This window comes from Bos javanicus, chromosome 10, assembly GCF_032452875.1.
Source record: "Bos javanicus breed banteng chromosome 10, ARS-OSU_banteng_1.0, whole genome shotgun sequence".
Taxonomy (NCBI): Eukaryota; Metazoa; Chordata; class Mammalia; order Artiodactyla; family Bovidae; genus Bos; species Bos javanicus.
The window spans coordinates 29507040-29527939 of record NC_083877.1 but is presented as its reverse complement, the minus strand read 5'-3'; the positions used below and the strand labels follow the sequence as shown (position 1 = coordinate 29527939).

At 40.9% G+C, this 20900-nt stretch overlaps 1 protein-coding gene across 7 annotated transcripts in view; it reads right to left on the bottom strand.

Annotated features, from left to right (window-relative positions):
* The window catches only part of FMN1 (formin 1), a 502692-nt gene that overhangs the window by 5831 nt on the left and 475961 nt on the right, over positions 1-20900 (bottom strand). For 6 of the 7 annotated variants that reach the window (XM_061430672.1, XM_061430670.1, XM_061430676.1 and 3 more), the window contains 2 exons: positions 3896-3980; positions 709-2739 (listed from right to left, as the gene is read on the bottom strand). In XM_061430672.1, the coding sequence (XP_061286656.1) occupies positions 2695-2739; positions 3896-3980 (130 nt within the window). In that variant the 3' untranslated portion in view covers positions 709-2694. Of the gene's footprint in view, positions 1-394; positions 2740-3895; positions 3981-20900 lie in introns of those variants that run through there. The other variant, XR_009739072.1, reaches the window with a different exon arrangement.

Here is a 20900-nt window from a genome sequence, read left to right as displayed (position 1 = left end):
TTATAAAAAAAAAAAACACCATATAGCACACCTCCGCCTCACTTGATCCTCAATACTTCATAGGCCTGTTTTTCACCTAACATGTTTATATAATGCTTTTATGTCATAGATGATATACTTGTGTGCTTGATGATTATGCAGGTTATGCAAGAATCTGAACTGCTATCCACTGTGCCCTCAGCTTTAATGAATCTTAACTAGGCAGAGATGATGTTATAAGTTAAGGTTTCTCTGAGTCTGATTAGTGAGTCAAATATGTCTGGTTAAATGCAGGGTAGAAATACTGGCCACTGTCCCTCTTGTGCAGGCAGGGCTGGGCTAAGAACAGCCAGACATGCCCCAGCTGCTAACTACTCACCATACCCCAACTACTTAACATACCCCAACTACTTACTCATGAAAAGTTTAGTGACACCTGCTGTAGTTAACACAATCTCAGCTGCATATTGGATAGGTGATTCTCTCAGGGCCTCTGGGTTGTTTAAGATGATCCACCTTGGACAAAGTCTTGTGAACTTTTACCAAGCATCAGGTCAAGTTACAAATGAGGGCACCGTCGCACTGCAGTCCACATGCGGACTTGGGAGGGGTGTCCAGATGCCGAATGCAGGATGCAAATTGGGTGAGTCATGGGGATCCTGCCACGGTGTCTTCACACATTAACAGTACATTGGACTCCCTAGGTTTTCCCAACAGAGGTAGGCAAACTTTGCTCTTTAGAAAAGGTTTTATTTTACTGCCAAATTCCGGTCTGTCTGCTATAATGAAATCCAACTTGAGCGTGGGTAAAACAGGCGCTTTTTCTTTTGTCCGTTAATACTAGAAGGACTGTCACAGAGTACAGGGTAGCTGTAAGTAGGATTTGTTTCAAATTGAGGAATTTCTTAGGTCCTCACCATTAAGTGAAAATGAAGAGAAAAACAATCTAAGAAAGCAGTAAGAAAGGCTTGCTCACAAGCAACTATTATTAGCCATATAAGTTCTTACCAGCTCTTCTGTTTTGCTTGTCTTATTCTTTTATTTTTTTGGGGAAAAAAAACAAACCATGTTATTACATTCCTTTTTTTTTTTTTAATTATTAGAAAGACTGGCTAGCACCTGCAGGAATATGGCCTTGTGACTAGATTTGATCCTAACTCTGCATTCCTGGGCATTGTATTAGGATATGGTGCTGCTGTAATTGGCTATATCTATTATGGGGTCCCTGTGGGGGCTGATAACTAGCAGGCAGGTCCTGGATAGACACTCAGGTACCTGGCAAGGTGAGGGATTCTGGCAAGATGCTGGGGCAAGGGGCAGCTCACACATGACCAGCAGATGTGTGTTAAGGTTTCTGCTCTTCTCTAGATGGTCTTCCACCAGTTGGGAGGAGAAAGCTTGGACCTCTTTCCTTTCAAGACTGAAACCTGATAGGCTTTGATCCTTACCTCAGTTCACCCCAAGTCTCCTCTCTTCTCCTCTCACAGCATAGGAGAGTGGCGAGAGGTCCAAGGTGGTTTTCCTGTGACTCTAGAGGCAGTAATCACATGGGCTTCCAGGGTCAGAAAAAACTACCTATTGAACTCAAAATTCAATATCAATGTAATCACCCTCTTCCCATTTTGATGTAAAGAACTTTTTTACTACCCTCTCTTTTTTGGACATTAAACCCCCCTGCTTCAACCATAGGTCACATGTCTGTCAGTCAAGGTCATGATAAACAGCTCCAAGTAGCATTTGCTCTCCTGTCTAGACACTGCCTCCCAGGGTGCATGGGAGAGGTCCAGCCACATTCAGTCCCAGAACCTGGTGTACAGCTCAGCTGCAGTTCAACATGGTGTATCCACTCATAGATGATTTGAGGTGTGAAATGAACTCTGGCTGATACTGGGTCACTCATCAAAGCAGATGCTTTGACCCCAAGTCTGTTGCTGCTCAGTTATCATAGTTTTTTTTTTTTTTTAAATAAGGGGTAGAGAATTCCTAGTGGCCTAGGAAACCTCAATGAACTGATATGAAAACAGAGGAATGGGTCTTGCTAAATGGCTAATGCCAACTACCTGTATTATAATTTGTTCTCCAGAAAGAAGTTTATGACTATTTAACCTCCTTCTCCATCCATGTATAATTCCATGTTCTGTTCTTTCTAACACATGAAAAACAATGAAAAAATAACCATTTCTTGAGTGTGGGGCATACAGTCTTGGGCCTCTTAAAATAATTCTGGTAAGTCTCAACATTTTTGGCAAGAAGGGTGCTTCAGGATCTTGCTGCAATAGAATCAAAATTAAGATCAATAATCAAACCAGCAGGCTTGATTATTGTAAAGATCAAGGCTTGAACTTGCTCAAGGCAGCTGTCACAAAATATCCATCTCTTCTTCTGTCACAAGTTTACATATATCATGCTTGGGTTAGAAGGCTTGAGGTCCCTGATTTAAAAAGAGAAAAACTCAAAAATCTTGGTAATTCTCTGGTCTTGTAGCGAGGGAACTTTGGACCTCTAGAAGAAACAGTTCTCAAATACTTCTTCAGCAGCATTTCATTGTTCCTATGGCTTAACAAGGGGCTTCTTTAAGAAGGCACAGGGTTCTCGGAAAGAGATGAGCAAAATAAACATTGAGTGACATATCTTTTGAGGGCTTCTTGTAGCACCGGTGTTACAGAGGGTCATGCGGGTGCTATGCCTCACCATCACTGCTCTCCTGTGTCTGTGTTAGTTGGTGCTCACGCTAGCTTCCTTCTGACGCAGTCTTTCCTTCTGTTATTTGAGACAAAATTGAGTTTATTATTATTCCTTTTCTTAAAGTTTCACCTTTCTCAAATTTTGATATGTTTCTCAAATGTTGGTCTATGATGCTGAATAGAGTTGTACCAAATGCCCTAGAAATGAGAGGATAGAGGCCCGGGGAATGAGCAGTGGATAACAAGGGAAGAAGACAAAAATCTGAGTTGAGCCCATGGCCACCAAAAATATAGATACACCATATAAAGATGAGTGTACCAAATACACCACCAAATGGGCACAGAACGTTTCCATTCAGGTAGGAGCTCTGTAAGCCAACCATGGCTGTCCCTGATGAAGTCGTATAGCCCTGACTTCCCCATTTCTCATTCAACATTTGCTGAGCTGCTGATAGGGTTGTTAGGAGAACACTGTCGTTGGTTAACAGAAATCATCTCACTTACTGACCACTTAGATGGTCAAAGAATTTAAAGCAACTGGCAAAAGTACTAGGGAAGAATGAAGTAACTTCACAACTGGTAAAATACAACTAGTAAGTGGCTAAGCTGGGACTTGAACCTCTATACCTTGGGTTCCTAACCATTCAGCTATTCCAACTGTATCGTGGAGATTCCTTGTGATCAGTATTGCCAGTGGGACTGTGGAGGACAGCTTCCCTTCCTGGCTAGGAAGACACACTACTAGTCTGCTAGTTTCTATCCTAGGGCGAGCAATCAGGGGACCAGTCAGCAGTCTGAGAAGTGGTCTTAGGTAGGCTGTATCTTTCTGCATCTCAGTTTTACCAACTAGCAAAAGAGGCTACTCCCTGCCCCTCTCTTTAACAAGGAAAAGGAACTGGTGAGGGCAAAATTCTCCAACAAGTTCAGGAAAAGGGTACTTTGAGATGAAGGGGATCTTTGTGTGAGGTGCAATGGGCAAGGGTGTGAAATGGCAAGTGACTACATTTGGTTTATCAGGAAGGGACCCTGTTTGAATTTGCTAGAAGAGCACACAGGGCTGGGTTTTGCTCCTCACCTATGTCCTTTCTCACCATGTGGTATCCTGGGATGGGAACTGAGAATATATACACTACTCATCCCTCTGAGTTTTATCCTTTAAATTTAGGCCCACTCCTGGGTGCACCTCAGGTATAGTGAAAAGTCTTGAGGTTATGATGAAAAATGCATCTCACCAGACTAGCCGTGGGGTTGATTTTCTTTGTCTCCACTTTCTTCTCTGCTGTTAACTTGCTGACTGATTCCTGAGCCATTTTCAATCTGAAATCAAAACAGGGAGTGGGGAGGAGACAGGAGGAAAAGAAAAGAGGAGAAAAAAAGAAGAAAAAGGTCAGGTTAAACAGAAATCCAAATACTGCTGAATTAATCAGTTAGCAGTCTGAAATATAAGGGGTGGCTTTTCCAGTGCTTTTCATGATTAAATTCAGACTCTGTGAGGGTATCTCCTCTTGGGTATCAAAACTGATCTTCCTTCACTGACTGAGAAGCTCACTGAGATCTGCTTGGGAAATCTGTGCTTTTGTGACCAAGGTAAGAGTTTCTGATCTATGGAATACTGGATGGACTCCCTGTACTCTAAGGGCACACCCCAAGGCTATCTGGCTTGTGAACCACTCAGCAGACAGGATAAAGACAATCTGAAAAACTAAAATTTTGGAGAAACATACAAAACTGCAAATATTAAAATCCACCAGAGAGTTCCCTGGCTGTCCAGTGGTTAGGACTTGGTGCTTTCACTGTCTGTCAGGGGCTCTGGTTCAATCCCTTGTTGGAGAACTAAGATCCTGCAAGCCATGTAGACAGAAAAAAAAAAAAAAAATCCACCAGTTCACATCAAGAAAGTCAAAAGCCAACCTACAGAATGGGGAAAATATTTGTAAATCATGTATCTGATAAAGGACTTACATTCAGATTACATGGATAGCTTACAAACTCAAATAAAGAGACAAATCACCCAACTAAAAAATAGGCAAAATATTTAACTAGACATTTCTCCAAAGACAGATGGCTCATAAGCACATGAACAGAAGCTCGACATCATCAGTCAGAGAAATACAAAGCAAAACCACAAGGAGATACCACTCCTAGCCCCTAGGGATGGATAGAATTAAAAAGAAAGACAATAACAAGCATTAGAGATGAGGATGTGAAGAAACTGGAATCCTTATACACTGCTGATGGAACTAGACAATGGTACAATCACGTTGGAAAACAGTTTGGCAGCTTTTCAAAATGTTAAACATAGTTAGCATATGACCTAGCAACTCCACTACTTGGTATATTAATATATGTATACCCAAGAAAATGAAAATTTGTCTATAAAAAATATACATATGAATTTTTATAGCAGCATTATTTAAAATTATTTAAAACAGCCAAAGTAGAAACAGTCCAAATTTTTGCATCAGCTGATAAATGAATAAACAAATGGTAGTATATTAACACAACAGAATATTTTAAGGAATGAAGTACTGGGCCATATTAAGGAATGAAGTGCTGAATGAAAGCTACATCATGGATGAACCTAAAAAATCCATTTTATTAAGATAAATGAAAGAAGCCAGCTACAAAAATCCACATATTATATGATTCCATTTACATGCAATGTCCAGAGTAGGTAAATAAAAGAAACATGAAGTAGATTAGCAATGCCAGGGGCTGGGGGCAGTGGAGAAGTGGGAGTGACTGCTAATGAATAAGGGGTTTACATACCCTATGAGCTATCGATTCCTCTTCTAGGGAGATACCCAAAAGAAAATTTTAAAATTAGACACAGGGCTTTCATTGTTGCAATATATGCAATAATGAAAAATTGAAACAACCTAATAATCAGGTTCAAGAGGAACAGGATAGATGATAAGAGCAAATAGTAACAGCTGACATTTACAGGGTGCGTACTGTCTGCTAGGTACTAGTCTCCCTGCTTTATTTGAATTAAGCCATTCAATTCTCCCAGTAGCCCTGTGAGATGGAAACCTTCACTGTTTGCATTTTATAGGTCTTAAGCACTGTGTTGTCGTGTGTGTGCTCGGTCGTGTCCAACTCTGCAACCCCACGGACTGTAGCCCATCAGGATCCTCTGTCCATGGAATTCTACAGGCAAGAATACTGGAGGGAGTTGCCACTGCCTATTCCAGGGGATCTTCCCGACCCAGGGACTGAATTGGAGTCTTGGCATCTCCTGCACTGGCAGGCAGATTCTTTACCACTGAGCCATCTGGAAAGCCCAAGCACAGTGCACACACACACACAGAAGTCGCTCAGTTGTGTCCGACTCTTTGCGACCCCATGGATTGTAGCCCATCAGGCTCCTCGGTCCATGGGATTTTCCAGGCATGAATACTGGAGTGGGTTGCCATTTCCTTCTCCAGGGGATCTTCCTGATGCAGGGATCGAACCCGGGTCTCCTGCATTGTAGGCAGGTGCTTTACCATCTGAGCTACCAGGGTAACCCATCAAAAACACAGAAGAGTAGTAGTAAGTTTCAAAAGGATGCCAGTTGAGATCTTTTATAGATGAAATCTACTTCCTAGAAGTCAACTCGCCAATTATATGCATAGCTGGAGACAAGAGTTGCCAGTCCAGGTTCGATGCACTATCCTGGATGCTTGGGGCTAGTGCACTGGGACGATCCAGAGGGATGGTATGGGGAGGGAGGAGGGAGGAGGGTTCAGGATGGGGAACACATGAATACCCGTGGCGGATTCATTTTGATATTTGGCAAAACTAATACAATTATGTAAAGTTTAAAAATAAAATAAAATTAAAAAAAAAAAAAGGTCCAACTGGAAAATATCTCGGGTACCCAATTAGATCCAGTTATTCTGCGTCTGTGGATTTAAAATGATCATCAGTGATGCTTATATATTATATTCATTTAACAGAATACAGTAAAACTGTGAAAATGAATAAACTAAATCTGTGGACGACAATTGTGGATATCAGAAACATGATGTTGAAAGAGTGACAGATTCTGAAGGGTGAGTGAGTGAAGAGGCCATCCAGCCTGGTGGTCAAGTGCTCAACTCCAGAGCCGGACTAATTCCGGCTTAGAGTGGGGATTAATTCTCAGCCCCACTACTTATTAGCTGTGTGACCCTGGGCAAGTGACCTCTCTGTGCACCTAGAAAAGGAGGTAACAACAGTGCGGGCTATGCTGAGTCACTGAAAGGACTGAGAAGCGCTGCTCCAGGCACAGTGTAACCACGCAGCATAGGTTCACTAGTGCTGTTACTGTGTGTGCGTTATGCTACTTTGTGTAGACGCTGGGGAGTAGTGCCCACAAAAGACTGTTCACAGATGCCTGCACCTGTATGTAAACATCTATTTATACTTACATGCAGACTGGAAAGAGACTAATTTCATGATAGAAGTTATTGCTAGAAAGATGGAAGAAGAGAATGACTTTGGGAGGTGATATGTCTAAAGGAGAAGAGGGTGGCAGAGGATGAGATGGTTGGATGGCATCACTGCCTCAATGGACATAAGTCTGAGGAAACTCCTAGAGAGAGTGAAGGACAGGGAAGCCTGGCGTGCTGCAGTCCATGGGGTTGCAAAGAGTCAGACACGACTTAACGACTGAACGCCAACAACAAACGTCAAACAGAATTCCATTTTTATCCACAACATTTCATTTTCAATTATAAAATCTTAAAGAATATGTGGCAAAATGTTAACAATTCTAGGTGGTGGGAATATGGGTGTGTTGCGATCTTTAATACGTTTACTTAAAAATTTCTTCAAAAATGTTTTGTTTTTGAATGTCTGTGTTTTAAAAATGTCTTCACATCAAAGACATAAAAAAATGAACATGCTTTTTTTCAGGGCCTCAAATCTGAATCTTTCACTCATTACTAATCCCATACTTGCTTAATACTGAAGAAGTGGCTGAGCGCCTTAGCTTGTTACTTCATTTTGCACAATTTGTTTGAAATACACACTTCATAATCCAATCTCCCTGCCCACATGCACAAGTTAGTTCAATGCATTCAACATGCTGACTTGTGCATCAGAAAAGAAAAATGAGACAAAGATGAGCAATGTTTTATGTAACCCAAGAAATGCATCTGCAGAGCTGCGTGAGAACAAGCTCTGGCATAGGTCTGACATATATACCACACTGCCTACTAAACTTTTCTGCTTGCAGCAGTAACTGTCACCATACCCACATAAGAAAAGAATGCACCAGAAGGAGCAAATCCTGTTCAGACTGCATTGGAGACCAATCAGTAAGGGATCTGCAATCAAGATGAGGCTGTGGCTTGTAGCACCTTCTTTCCTTGGTTTTCTCCAGCAAGATTTGTTTTCAACAAGAGCACCTATTGTTCATCCTTTAACCTCAATTCCAATGGAATTGCTTGGAATTACTATTCCTCCTGCAGCTCCCTAACTTTTAGGAAATTTGGGGGTCATCTTTTGCCTAAGTAGTTCCTTTTCGCCTTAGGATTCTGATCTCTTCTCCCGGAACTGGTCTTCTACCATGATGCAGGCTCAGCATTGCCTCCCCTGATTCCCATATTTCTTCTCTCCGTATCCGGGGGTGGCGGTGGTGGGGGGGATGGTGATTGGAAAAGGGGAATTAGGTAAACTGGGAGATAACCTAACGTCCTGTCCCCACTGTCAACCATTTCCTATTGCTCTGTGACTGTTCTGTAGACTGAGGTTCTCATGCACACCCCAGGTTTTCAAGGACAATTCTGATCTCGGTGATTCTATCTTGCTTTTCTCTAAAGATTCTCATTCAATTATGATGTCTCCCTTTCACAGGGCACTCTAGAAAATCAGAAAGGACTGAGAGGAATCAAAGCTTGGTGCAAAGTAGCTTCAGCATCAGTGAGGCTTGATTTTAACTCCAACTCTGCCAGTTATTAGACAACTTGGAGTGAGTTAATCAACTTTCAGTTTCTTTATATATAAAATGGTATGATATACATACGTATTATATGTGTGTTTATGTGTGTGTGTGAGTCTGTGTTAACTGCTCGGTCATGTCTGACTCCGCGACCCCATGGACCGTAGCCCACTGGGCTCCCCTGTCCATGGAATTCTCTGGGCAAGAATACTAGAGTGCACAGCCATTCCCTTCTTCAGGATCTTCCCAACTCAGGGATCAAACCTGGGTATTGTGCATTGAAGGCAGATTCTTTACAACTTTAGCCACACAGGGAAGCCCCCAAACAAACAAAAAAACAACAATCATATATGAAGTGAAGTGAAGTCACTCAGTCGTGTCTGACTCTTTGCGACCCCATGGACTGTAGCCTATCAGGCTCCTCCGTCCATGGGATTTTCCAGGCAAGAGTGCTGGAGTGGATTGCCATTTCCTTCTCCAGGGGATCTTCCCTTACATGGTGTTACTGTGAGGATTAAATTAATTAACATATCTAGATCAAACTGCCAACATCCATTGGATCATAGAAAAAACAAGGGAATTCCAGAAAAACTTCTACTTCTGCTTCATTGACTATGCTAAAGCCTTCGACTGTGTGGATCACAACAAACTGTGGAAAATTCTTTAAGGGATGGGAATACCAAACCACCTTACCTGCCTCGTGAGAAACCTGTATGCAGGAAAAAAATTAACAGTTAGAATTGGACATGGAACAATGGACTGGTTCAAAATCATGAAAGGAGTATGTCAAGGCTGTATATAATCACCCTGCTTATTTAACTTATATGCAGAGTACATTATGCAAAATACCTGGCTGGATGAACCACAAACTGGAATCAAGATTTCCAGGAGAAATATCAATAACCTCAGATATGCAGATGATACCACCCTAATGGCAGAAAGTGAAGAGGAACAAAAGAGCCTCTTGATGAAGGTGAAAGAGGAGAATGAAAAATTGGCTTAAAACTCAACATTTAAAAAGCTAAGATCATGACATCCAGTCCTATCACTTCATGGAAAACAGATGGGGGAAAAAATGGAAACAGTGATAGACTTCATTTTTTGGTGCTCCAAAATCACTGCAGACAGTGACTGCAGCCATGAAATTAAAAGATGTTTGCTCTGGAAGAAAAGCTATGAAAAACCTAGATAGTGTATTAAAAAGCAGAGACATCGCTTTGCTGACAAAGCTCCATATAGTCAAAGCTATGATTTTTCCAACAGTCATGTATGAATGAGAGTTGGGCCATAAGGCTGAGTGCCAAAGAAATGTTGCTTCTGAACTGTGGTGTTGAGGAAGACTCTTGAGGAGTCCCTTGGACTGCAAGGAGATCTAATCAGTCAATCCTAAAGGAAACCAGTCCTAAATATTCATTGGAAGGACTGATGCTGAAGCTGAAGCTCTAATACTTTGGCCACTTGATGCGAAGAGCCAACTGACTGGAAAAGACCCTGTTGCTTGGAAAGACCGAGGGCAGGAGGAGAAGGGGGCAACAGAGGATGAGATGGTTGGATGGCATTACTGACTCAATGGACATGAATTTGAGTAAACTCTGGGAGTTGGTGATGGACAGGGAGGCCCGGCGTGCTACAGTCCATAGGATTGCAAAGAGTCAGATGTGACTGAGCCACTGAACTAAACACCTAATAAAGGATAACCATAATGGAATTTTCCATCACAGAGATAAAGGAACTCTTGAAGAACGCATGACAATAGTTTCTGACTATAAATAATACTAATGGAGTACATATATTATATTATTAATTATATTATTAATTAATATATAATATATAATATTATAATATTATAATAATAGTATTATAATAATACTAATGGAGCTGCTACTAGCTAAATACTATCTTGCAATAATATTATTTACATGTGTTCTGAAAGCAAACCAAATCAACTAATGCTATTATCCAGAGATTCAGCAAACCAAGGAACTCACCTCAACTTCTTCTGATCTGAATACAGATTTTAAAAGTCATAATGAGAAGCTATACTTTGATGCAGACATGACATACGTTTCTCAACCAAATAAATCAGTTCAGTTCTGCTCAGTTGTGTCTGACTCTTTGTGACCCCATGAACTGCAGCATGCCAGGCTTCCCTGTCCATCATCAACTCCCGGAGCTTGCTCAAACTCATGTCCATTGAGTCAGTGATGCCATCCAACCATCTCATCCTCTGTTGTTCCCTTCTTCTCTCGCCTTCAATCTTTCCCAGCATCAGCGTCTTCCAATAAGTCAGCTCTTTGCGTCAGGTGGCCAAAGGATTGGAGTTTCAGCTTCAGCATCAGTCCTTCCAATGAACACCCAGGACTGGTCTCCTTTAGGATGGACTGGTTGGATCTCCTTGCAGTCCAAGGGACTCTCAAGAGTCTTCTCCAACACCACAGTTCAAAAGCACCAATTCTTTCACACTCAGCTTTCTTTATAGTCCCACTCTCACATCCACACATGATTATTGGAAAAACCATAGCTTTGATTAGACGGACCTTTGTTGGCAAAGTAATGTCTCTGCTTTTTAATATGCTGTCTAGGTTGGTCATAACTTTCCTTCCAAGGAGTAAGCGTCTTTTAATTTCATGGCTGCAGTCATCATCTGCAGTGATTTTGGAGCCCAAAAAATAAAGTCTGTCACTATCTTCATTGTTTCCCCATCTATTTGCCATGAAGTGATGGGACTGGATGCCATGATCCTAGTTTTCTGAATGTTGACTTTTAAGCCAACTTTTTCATTCTCCACTTTCACTTTCATCAAGAGGCTCTTTAGTTCCTCTTTGCTTTCTGCCATAAGGGTGGTGTCATTTGCATATCTTAGTTACTCTTATTTCTCATGGCAATCTTGATTCCAGCTTGTGCTTCATTCAGCCCAGCATTTCGCATGATGTACTCTGCATATAAGTTAAATAAGCAGATTGACAGATGCACTCCTTTCCTGATTTGGAACCAGTCTGTTGTTCCATGTACAGTTGTAACTGTTGCTTCTTGACCTGCATACAGATTCCTCAGGAGGCAGGTAAGGTGGTCTGGTATTCCCATCTTTTGGAATAATTTTCCACAGTTTGTTGTGATCCACACAGTTAAAGGCTTTGGTGTAGTCAATAAAGCAGAAATAGATATTTTTCTGGAACTTTCTTGCTTTTTTGATGATCCATTGGATGTTGGCAATTTGATCTTGGGTTCCTCTGGCTTTTCTAAACCCAGCTTGAACATCTGGAAGTTCATGGTTCATGTACTGTTGAAGCCTGGCTTGGAGAATTTTGAGCATTACTTTGCTAGCGTGTGAGATGAGTGCAACTGTGCATAGTTTGAACATTCTTTAGCATTGCCTTTCTTTGGGATTGGAATGAAAACTGATGGGGTCGCAAAGAGTCGGACACAACTGAGCGACTGATCTGATCTGATCTGACCTTTTCCAGATAAATAAGTAAGAAACTATTTCAATTTCAAAAGAAGATTGAATCTATTTCCTCACAATTTTCCCAAGTTTCTTTGATGTAAGTATCATAAATAAAATTTACATTTCAAATTATAGAATTTATGAGTAAATATATTTTTTCACGTTAACCTTGTTTTTCTCATAACCAAAATGACACTTGTTCTTTATAGGAAAATTCTATATTTATACATGGAAGGATTATATTTTCAAATTATTCTATATAATTAAAAGTGTAAAGAAAAGGCAAAACTTACTGGCCATTTAAATGCTTTTCTGAGAATGTAATTAAGACACAATGGGACAGTTAAGGAAAATTATCATATATAAATCTCTCAGCTAGACAGTAAGATACATGAGTGTAGAGATTGTGGCTATCATTTTTATTGCTGTGTTCCTAGCCCTTGATACAGTAGCTGGCACACATTTACATGCCATAAAGAGACCTACAGAACAAATTTTTAAAAAAATCCTTTACTTCCTTAAAATACTGCTCATCTGAATTTTTTAAAATGCTGAGCCCTCGAGGCTGCCTAGGCACACACATGCACAGTTGCATGGGGCTTCTTCATTTAATGCACTCCCACGTTCTTGAGATTCCCAGTTTTTGAACAAGGAGCCCCGTAAATTATAAGGTTGGTCCTGTCTAAGACTTTCTAGGACATTTAAGGTTATGTTATTAATAAAATGGAATGTTTTCCAATCTTTTTTTTCCACTGCACATTTATTACATAAAGAAAGAAATCTGGTTGGATAAAGTTCATACCTCCTGTCAAGGTTAATTTATTTCACTGTGTTGCAATCATGTTATGCACCTGTTTTTTACACAAGACCAGAGACTGAGCGACTTCACTTTCACTTTTCACTTTCAGGCACTGGAGAAGGAAATGGCAACCTACTCCAATGTTCTTGCCTGGAGAATCCCAGGGGCGGGGGAGCAGGCTGGGTTTATCGTGGGCTGCTGTCTATGGGGTTGTACAGAGTCAGACATGACTGAAGTGACGTAGCAGTAGTAGAGCTTATCAAAAGCAGGGGATAGGACTTTACCTTCTTTCCTTCACATTTTACACTGTAAAATGGCATATAGTATGTGACCGTAAGACTGAGTTAATGAATTAATAAATAATTATAAGTCATTAACCTCCAAACTGTAAAAACTTAGGTCTCAAGAATGGTTATGGGGAAAATATTCAAGTCCATTCTGGCGCATGAAAATATAAAGTCACTTTCTCTCACCATAACATCACCAATACTCAATGCTCAATGACACCACTCTTATGGCAAAAAACAAAGAGAAACTAAAGAGCCTCTTGATGAAAGTGAAAGAGGAGAGTGAAAAAACTGGCTTAAAACTCAACATTCAAAAAACAAAGATCATGGCATTGGGTCCCATCACTCCATGGCAAACAGATGGGGAAACAATGGAATAGTGACAGACTTTATTTTCTTGGGTTCCAAAATCACTGCAGATGGTGAGTGCAGCCATGAAATTAAAAGACGCTTGCTCCTTGGAAGAAAAGCTATAACCACCTAGACAGGATATTAAAGAGCAGGGACATTACTGTGCTGACAAAGGACTGTATAGTCAAAGCTATGTTTTTTTTTTTTTTTTCCAGTAGTCAGGTATGGATGTGAGAGTTGGACCATAAAGAAGACTGAGCACCGAAGAACTGATGCTTTTGAACTGTGGTGCTGGAGAAGACTCTTAAAGAGTCCCTGGGACTGCAAGGAGATCAAACCAGTCCATTCTAAAGGAAATCAGTCCTGAATATTCATTGCAAGGACTGATGCTGAAGCTATACAATACTTCCGCCACTTGATGCAAAGAACGGACTCACTGGAAAAACCTTTGATGCTGGGAAAGATAGAAGACAGGAGAAGGGGACAACAGAGGACGAGATGGTTGGATGGCATCACTGACTCAATGGACATGAGTTTGAGCCAGCTCTGAGAGTTGGTGATGGACAGGGAGTCCTGTGTGCTGCAGTCCATGGATTCGCAGAGTTGGACATGCCCGAGTGTCTAAACAACAACAACCATGCTCAAAGCCAATCCTGCAAAATACAGACCAACAAGCTCTCATGAGATTCTCTAAATATCCTTTCCATTAGAGGGCAATGTTAATGGTGGAGGGCAAGGCTATTTGTCAATAGTTTTTGTATCATATGATATGAAACTTAATTCTGACCAGCTAGCTATGTTACATATATTGTCATAACAGAGCGTGTAGGCAGGTCTTGAAAACTGCCTTGACCTGACAAGAGATCGATTTTTTTGGATAATTGGTCGGTCAGTCAGTTGGTCAGTTTGCCTGTCTGTCTCTCAAAAATGTCCTTTAAAAACTCTGTTCAAAGTGTCCTATACCTGCTGAAGAAGTGACAGCAGCTGCTGTCATTGATCACACCAAGTTCACTTCAATATCAGTGTTCTGGTCATCATGTGGGAAGAAACTGAAGAGAAGAGGCCGGCAGTGTGATTGGCCAAGGGGGATTTAAACCAATGTAAATCCAGTTTCCATCAACTCCAGGAGGTTTAAACAAATGTGAGCTAGCGTGGGTAATACAGAGACTTCACATAGAATCCAAAGTTCTGGCCTCCCTTAGAAACCTAGAAGGTACAGTAACACTGAGCGGCACTTGACCGTGACCACACCTCAGTCTGCAACACTTGCCATCACTGCCCATCCCGTGCTCAGCCCTGAGGCTGTGAGGTGCTGCCAGCTACCAGCTTGTTTGCACTTACCTGGCACACTTCAGTCATTTTTGCTGCCTGCCTGGATTCTCTAAGCTTCCAAGTTTTGGTCAGAAACTTGCTGGAAGGCTACTGTGATCGTTTGAGAGCACAGGGGCGAGGGCCTAGATTACTAAAATAGTCTTTGAAATTATCTAGTTCCCTCCGATAGATCCTACTGATGAAAATGATATCAATGAATAACACATCACTCTAAGAATGTCATCACCCTTCTCAAAAAAAGTCTCAGTGATGCCCAATCAACCACAGCCAGGGTAGCAAAGGTTTCCTGTAAAGAGCCAGACAGTCAATAGTTTAGACTTTGTGAGCCATAGGATCTCTGGGACTACTCTGTTGTAGCATGAAAGGAGCCCTACAATGATGCGACTGAATGGCAGTACAATGCTGCATTCTAAGAAACGGATTTACAAAAGCTGGCTGTGAGGTGAATTTGGCCCTCAGGCAGTAGTTTGCTGCTGTTGTTTAGTCACTAAGTCGTGTCCAACTCTTCTGCGACCCCAAGGACTGATGATGTCTGTCAGGCTCCTCTGTCCCTGGAATTCTCACATCAAGAACACTGGAGTGGTCTGCCATTTCCTTCTCCAGGGATCAAACCTGCATCTCCTGCTCGGGCAGGTGGATTCTTTATCACTGAGCCACCAGGGAAGCCAGAACTACAGTATAGGATCCAGAAAATTCCTTACTCTGGCAATCAATGCTCCCCCTGTTTTAAATGTAGTTTACTGGTCTATCTTACCTTTTCAGACCCAGATCTAGTTTAATACTATCCTTGGGCAAATCACTTAACCCTTTAGAGCCTCAATTTCCTCATCTGTTAAAAGTGGAAATAGGGACTTCCTTGGAGGGCCAGTGGTCAAGACTCAGGGCTTCCACTGCAGGGGGTGCAGTTGTGATCCCTGGTTGGGAAACTAAGATCTAGCAAGCCAAAAAAAAAAATTTTTTTTTAAATGGAAGTAGTATCACACCTAAAGAGCACAACTGCTATGAAAACTGAAGAAACATATTACCTATGATTCCTTATCAAGCATCCTTTCCTTCCCTTCCCTTCCCTTCACTCCATGTGTTCCTGTCCTGGTCAAACTTCTCACTCTTCTTTGTACCAAGGCTCTTCTCTTCCCTGCATCTTACTCTGACTGTTCCCTCAATGACTTTTTTACTCACTTCCATGTGTTCAAATTCTTCCCATTCTTCTAGTCCCAGCTTAAGTGCCAGCGTCATGAAAGCTTCCTTCATCTCTCTTAGTCAGAAGTAATTGCTCTTTTCTCAAGCAAAGGGGCACTTTGCCCCTCTCTTAAGGCACTTAGGAACTTTTCCTCTTAGGACTGGAGAGGTGTCTTATTTCCCTTAAACTACTGGAACCGCTTGAGGACAGTCATTACGCCTCTGCATATCTGAGTGTCCTCCCTGATCCCACATTCAGCAGTGCCAGGCACCAGTCAGTTGTTAGCAAACGTCTAAGTGACAAATGACTTGCACTGACAGTTTTCACCCCCTTCCTTAAACAAGCCTGTTTAGTAAATATCCAGAGGTTGTAGAAAAATTATTTTCTGCGTTTAGCTTTGGGGGAAAAAATAACACATAAAAGCATTTAAAAATCTAGCTCCAGTAAATGTAGCTGGTTGAGTCCTATATACGGAAAAGGAAAGGATGCTCAAGGCCACCCAAATGTGCTAAATATTTATACGTATCAGATTATGTACACATTCTAGGATTCCTGAAAGTATCCACACTGCTTTGTCCCCAAGGAGATTGAGGCTCCGTGAGGTTATACAACTTTTCCCGTCTGGAATCTGCCTCTCTCACTTACGAGGTAAGAACTTTTTTGCATTCAGTCAAAGAACTGGTTAGACAATTTCTAACCTCCCTGGCTCCACTGCTCATGGACTTATTTTTGGTCCTGGCCTAAATCTTGGTTCTATTTTTGTTTCTTGTCTAAATATTTACTCTATCACACACAGTTGCTCATGATTACTCATAGGAGAATACCTAGACTTGATTTCAAAGATTACATCTCACACCCTCAAAAAAAAAATCTGAAATATAGGGAGAGAAACAACCAACAAGTTAGAGAAAGAAAAGAACTACTTTGAATTTACAAATGCCTTAGTAAAATTGATTTTTGAAACCTTTTCTTCCTTTTTGTTATAATGTATCTCTAGAGACTTATCGAGGGCCCCAGTAAATTTCAGTTGCTGTCAAAGTTTACTGGGGAAAGATGTGAATATGAGACAGGGCGGTGACATGTGTCCTCTGACAGTCCTGCTCAGTCTTAATTCCATAGAAATAATTCACAACCTTGGATAGTTGGGGAGGGAATTCTGCTTCTACTCCTTGGTTGAGGAGGAAATTCTGCTTCCATGTAGAAAGCGCCAAGAAAATATTATTCCCATCCTAAATGAAAAGATCTGAATAAGGGACAATTTCATACTTTTTCTTTAACCCATCAGACAGCTGGGATCATAAGGCAGTTGAGGGAACTGCATTCCAAAGAATGATATGTCTTTCCATTCAAAGGCTCAGATTCTCCATACTACAGCCTCCTTTTCTGGGAGATCTTAAAACTGGGCATACTTTGGAGTTTCTACAGGCTAGATGTGTAGAAACATCTTCATTCAGCTTCATTCCTGCAGCTGAATGAAACCAACTCAGAACCCAGACTTCTGTGAGACTGAAGAAGATGTCTTTATTCTTTTGACATCTAATTTTTCATTGGTTCACAATGTACAAGGCAGAATATACTGAAATCATCCTGAACTTTATAATAACAGATGTGCCTTCATTTTTAGCCATAGGGATTGGGCATACTAGCCAACCAAGAAGTAAATGAGATACAGGAGATGGGGTAGAGTTTCAGGCTGTTTCGTACTCCATGTCACTAATGGAATAACCAATGACTTAGAGGAGCATTTTCAAACTGTCTTCCAAAATACCTTAAAACTCAGCAAAGGTGCCTCAGGAAAAGAAGGAAGAGTTAAGGATTCTCTTAACCCCAGCATCTGCAAGACTGCTTCAACCAGAAAAGTTAAATTTTATTTGTTTAATATATTGAGGTTCCATGAATGTTTTCATTTTTATAAAAAAAAGCTCTTAAAAAAATAAAAAGTTGGAAAACCCTATGTATGGAACTCAGTGGAACCCACTGAATCTCCTGGGAGAAGGAGAAAAAAATGACCTTCTTGTCCAGGAGAATGAGAGCCAAGAGAAGTCTTCTTAAAGAACTGTCCAGGGATCTCTGGGAGATAAAGAGCTGATTAAGAAGACAAAGCCTCTCAGAAGAATGATTCTTCTGACAGCCATAGTCACCAGATTCCAGCTTTAGGGCTTTAATAAAATATCAAAGCTTTAAAAATCACAACACAGCCAGTTCTGCACTCTCCCCTGCTTGATACTTTCCAGAAATGTCCTAAGCCTGGAAGATCAACAGCCTCTGACAAAGACTCACAGACAGGCATTGTGGGGACAGATTCAGAGGAGCTGAAATGTGGGAAAATTAAGTGCCCATGGGAGCATCCACTTACTTCCCTGTTAATAAAGACATTACATTTCATTATGATTCATTTTCTTTGTGTTTTTGTGCTGGAAATTTTAACTGATCTTCCTGATTTTGGCCCTATTCTACTTTTCAATTTCTGTTCACTTCCTTTGCTCTTAATACCTTAGACTGGAGATGAAATGAATCCAATAGATTATACCCTAAGATTCCTTCCACTTTAATTGACTGCAATTAACATTTTCTTTGGGTCATCTGTACTTTTTCTGTTTCCTTTCTTTCCCATTACAAATAACTGTCTGAATTGTAATAAGACTGTCAGCCTATTAACCTCTGAATAACTCTTATGTATAAGCCTAGGTTATATTTTTAATTTAAAAAGTCACATAGGCAACTCACTGGTGTCTGGACACAACTGATCTCAAATCATAGCTTAGGTTGAAATCTACACCATAAAGAGTGGGGTTAATTTCAGTACTTAAAAATGAGTAAATGTTCTGGAAAAGGCAAAACCATGGAGACAATAAAAAGATGAGTGGCTGTGGGGCAAGAAGGAGATCTGAATAGACAAAGCACAGAGGAGATTTAGCGCAGTGAAAAATACTCTGTATGATGTCAGATGTTATAATAGATTATATTACTACACAATTTGTCAAAACTCAGAAAATGGACACTACCAGTGAACCCTAAGGTAAAAACTATGGACTCTGGGTAGTTATGGTGTGTCAATATATTCCTCTTTGGTTAAAAAAAAAAAAATTGTCTTTATGATGAGTGACGTTGATAATGGAGGAGGCTATGCATGTGTGGGGACAGGAGGATATACGGGAAATCTCTGTAGGAAATTCACCTATCTCTCAGTTTTGTTGTAAACCTAGACTGCTCCAAAAGAATGAAAAAAAAAAAAACCAGGTAGATGGCTCCCACAAATTACCATTTTGTTTTAAAGACTTACTGGTGTGATTTGTTAGAAATTCTCTAAATGATGATGAATTCATTTCAGCAAGTAGAAAACAGATAATCTAGTTATATTAGCAGGGCATACTTGTTAATAGCTCATTCAACTCTTGTAATGTTCACTATGGGACTGAGGAAGTGATGCAGGATTACAGGGGTACAGTTTTACTTATAGTGCTGCTAGCTTCAAAGAGGAAGCTCTGTTATCCATCCAGGATGGTGTGACCTAGAAACATTAATCACTGCATGACCCACACCATCTACGCATCCTCACTGATGATTTTCAAAGTCAATGGCTTTGGGAACATGGGTGGATGAAGGCAAAGAAAAGAGCAGCATTACAGGAGCACAGTTCATGAAATTGAAATGCATGTTGGTAAAAGCGTGAAATCTGACCAGCTGTAATGTAAACCTGTTTAAAGAAGACTTAATATCACTCATCACTAAAGAGGTCAAAATAGTCTAGAAAGGGAACACAGCAGTCTCTGAGTGCCAGTATGTGTAGTAATGAGCATCTGAGTCAGTGTGCTGCCGTGAATAACACCCAGAAAGACAGGATAATAAAAGCTAAAGATCCAAACAACTGTGTCACTAGGCTCATGCTAAACTTCAAAAACATGTGAACCAGAATCTACCAAGTATGAGAGCTCTTCATTCTGGTGGCTATTCTGAAATACACAGAAGAACATGATCAGCAAAGGAACGTGAGAAAAACATTCCCTTGTCTGTGGCCTCGTAAATTCCAGCCTGGACCTCTTTGAAGGGTGGATAAGGTTTTTGTGGGATGGAAAAGGTATTGGCACCTACTGAAGATCATACTTCTAAATAAATGTCTTGCCAGTCTGGCTCCCCAAGGTGGGCTGGCCTTTTACCAGTCATTATTAGGGACACCTTCTTCTATAAGTAAAGTGTTATTATAATAAAGTGCTATTTTTATGGTTTCCCTTTAGGAGAAAAAAAACAAGAGACACTGTATAAGAAGCTGCAGAGAGGAAATACCAACAGATTATTCACTCCCCTGCCATGATCTCCTTGCAGCCTTGAACTAAGTAGCGTCAGGTCAAGGAGCAAAGAATACTATTCAAAGAGACTTTGGGGAAGCCTGGGAGTGGCTTGATTGCTTAAGAAAGTTCAGTTGCACATAGTTTCTGGTACTTTAGATGGAGAAGGTTGAGGGCAACATCCTGGTATTTTCCTCATTAGGCTTTCCTGCAGCACAGATGGTGTTAACATCATAGGGGTTGTTTTTAACGTGCTTTTAGGTGTTGCTATGTCAGGTTACCCTTCTAACCACTGCCTAGTAGCCTGGACATGAGAAGGAAAGTATGGGCACTCTGTGGGATTTCTCTACATCTTTTGATACTCCTCAAGTGTCCATAGGTACTGTCCTCAGTTCACTGAGTCAGGACATTTCTCCACACGGCGGGTTGGGGCGGGGAGGAGAAGGCAAAGGTCCAGCTTGGGTTCTAAATCAGGGGCTGTAGGAACTGCCCTTATTTCTACCTGCCTTGAGAACACTCCATGAAGTGTGTTTCTGAATTCTTGATAAAACTACTACACAGAGATAATAGTTATGAAAGCCAATGAAATAGTCACTCTTTATTGTCAGTAAACAACCAAAAATACAATATATATATATATAACTGAAGC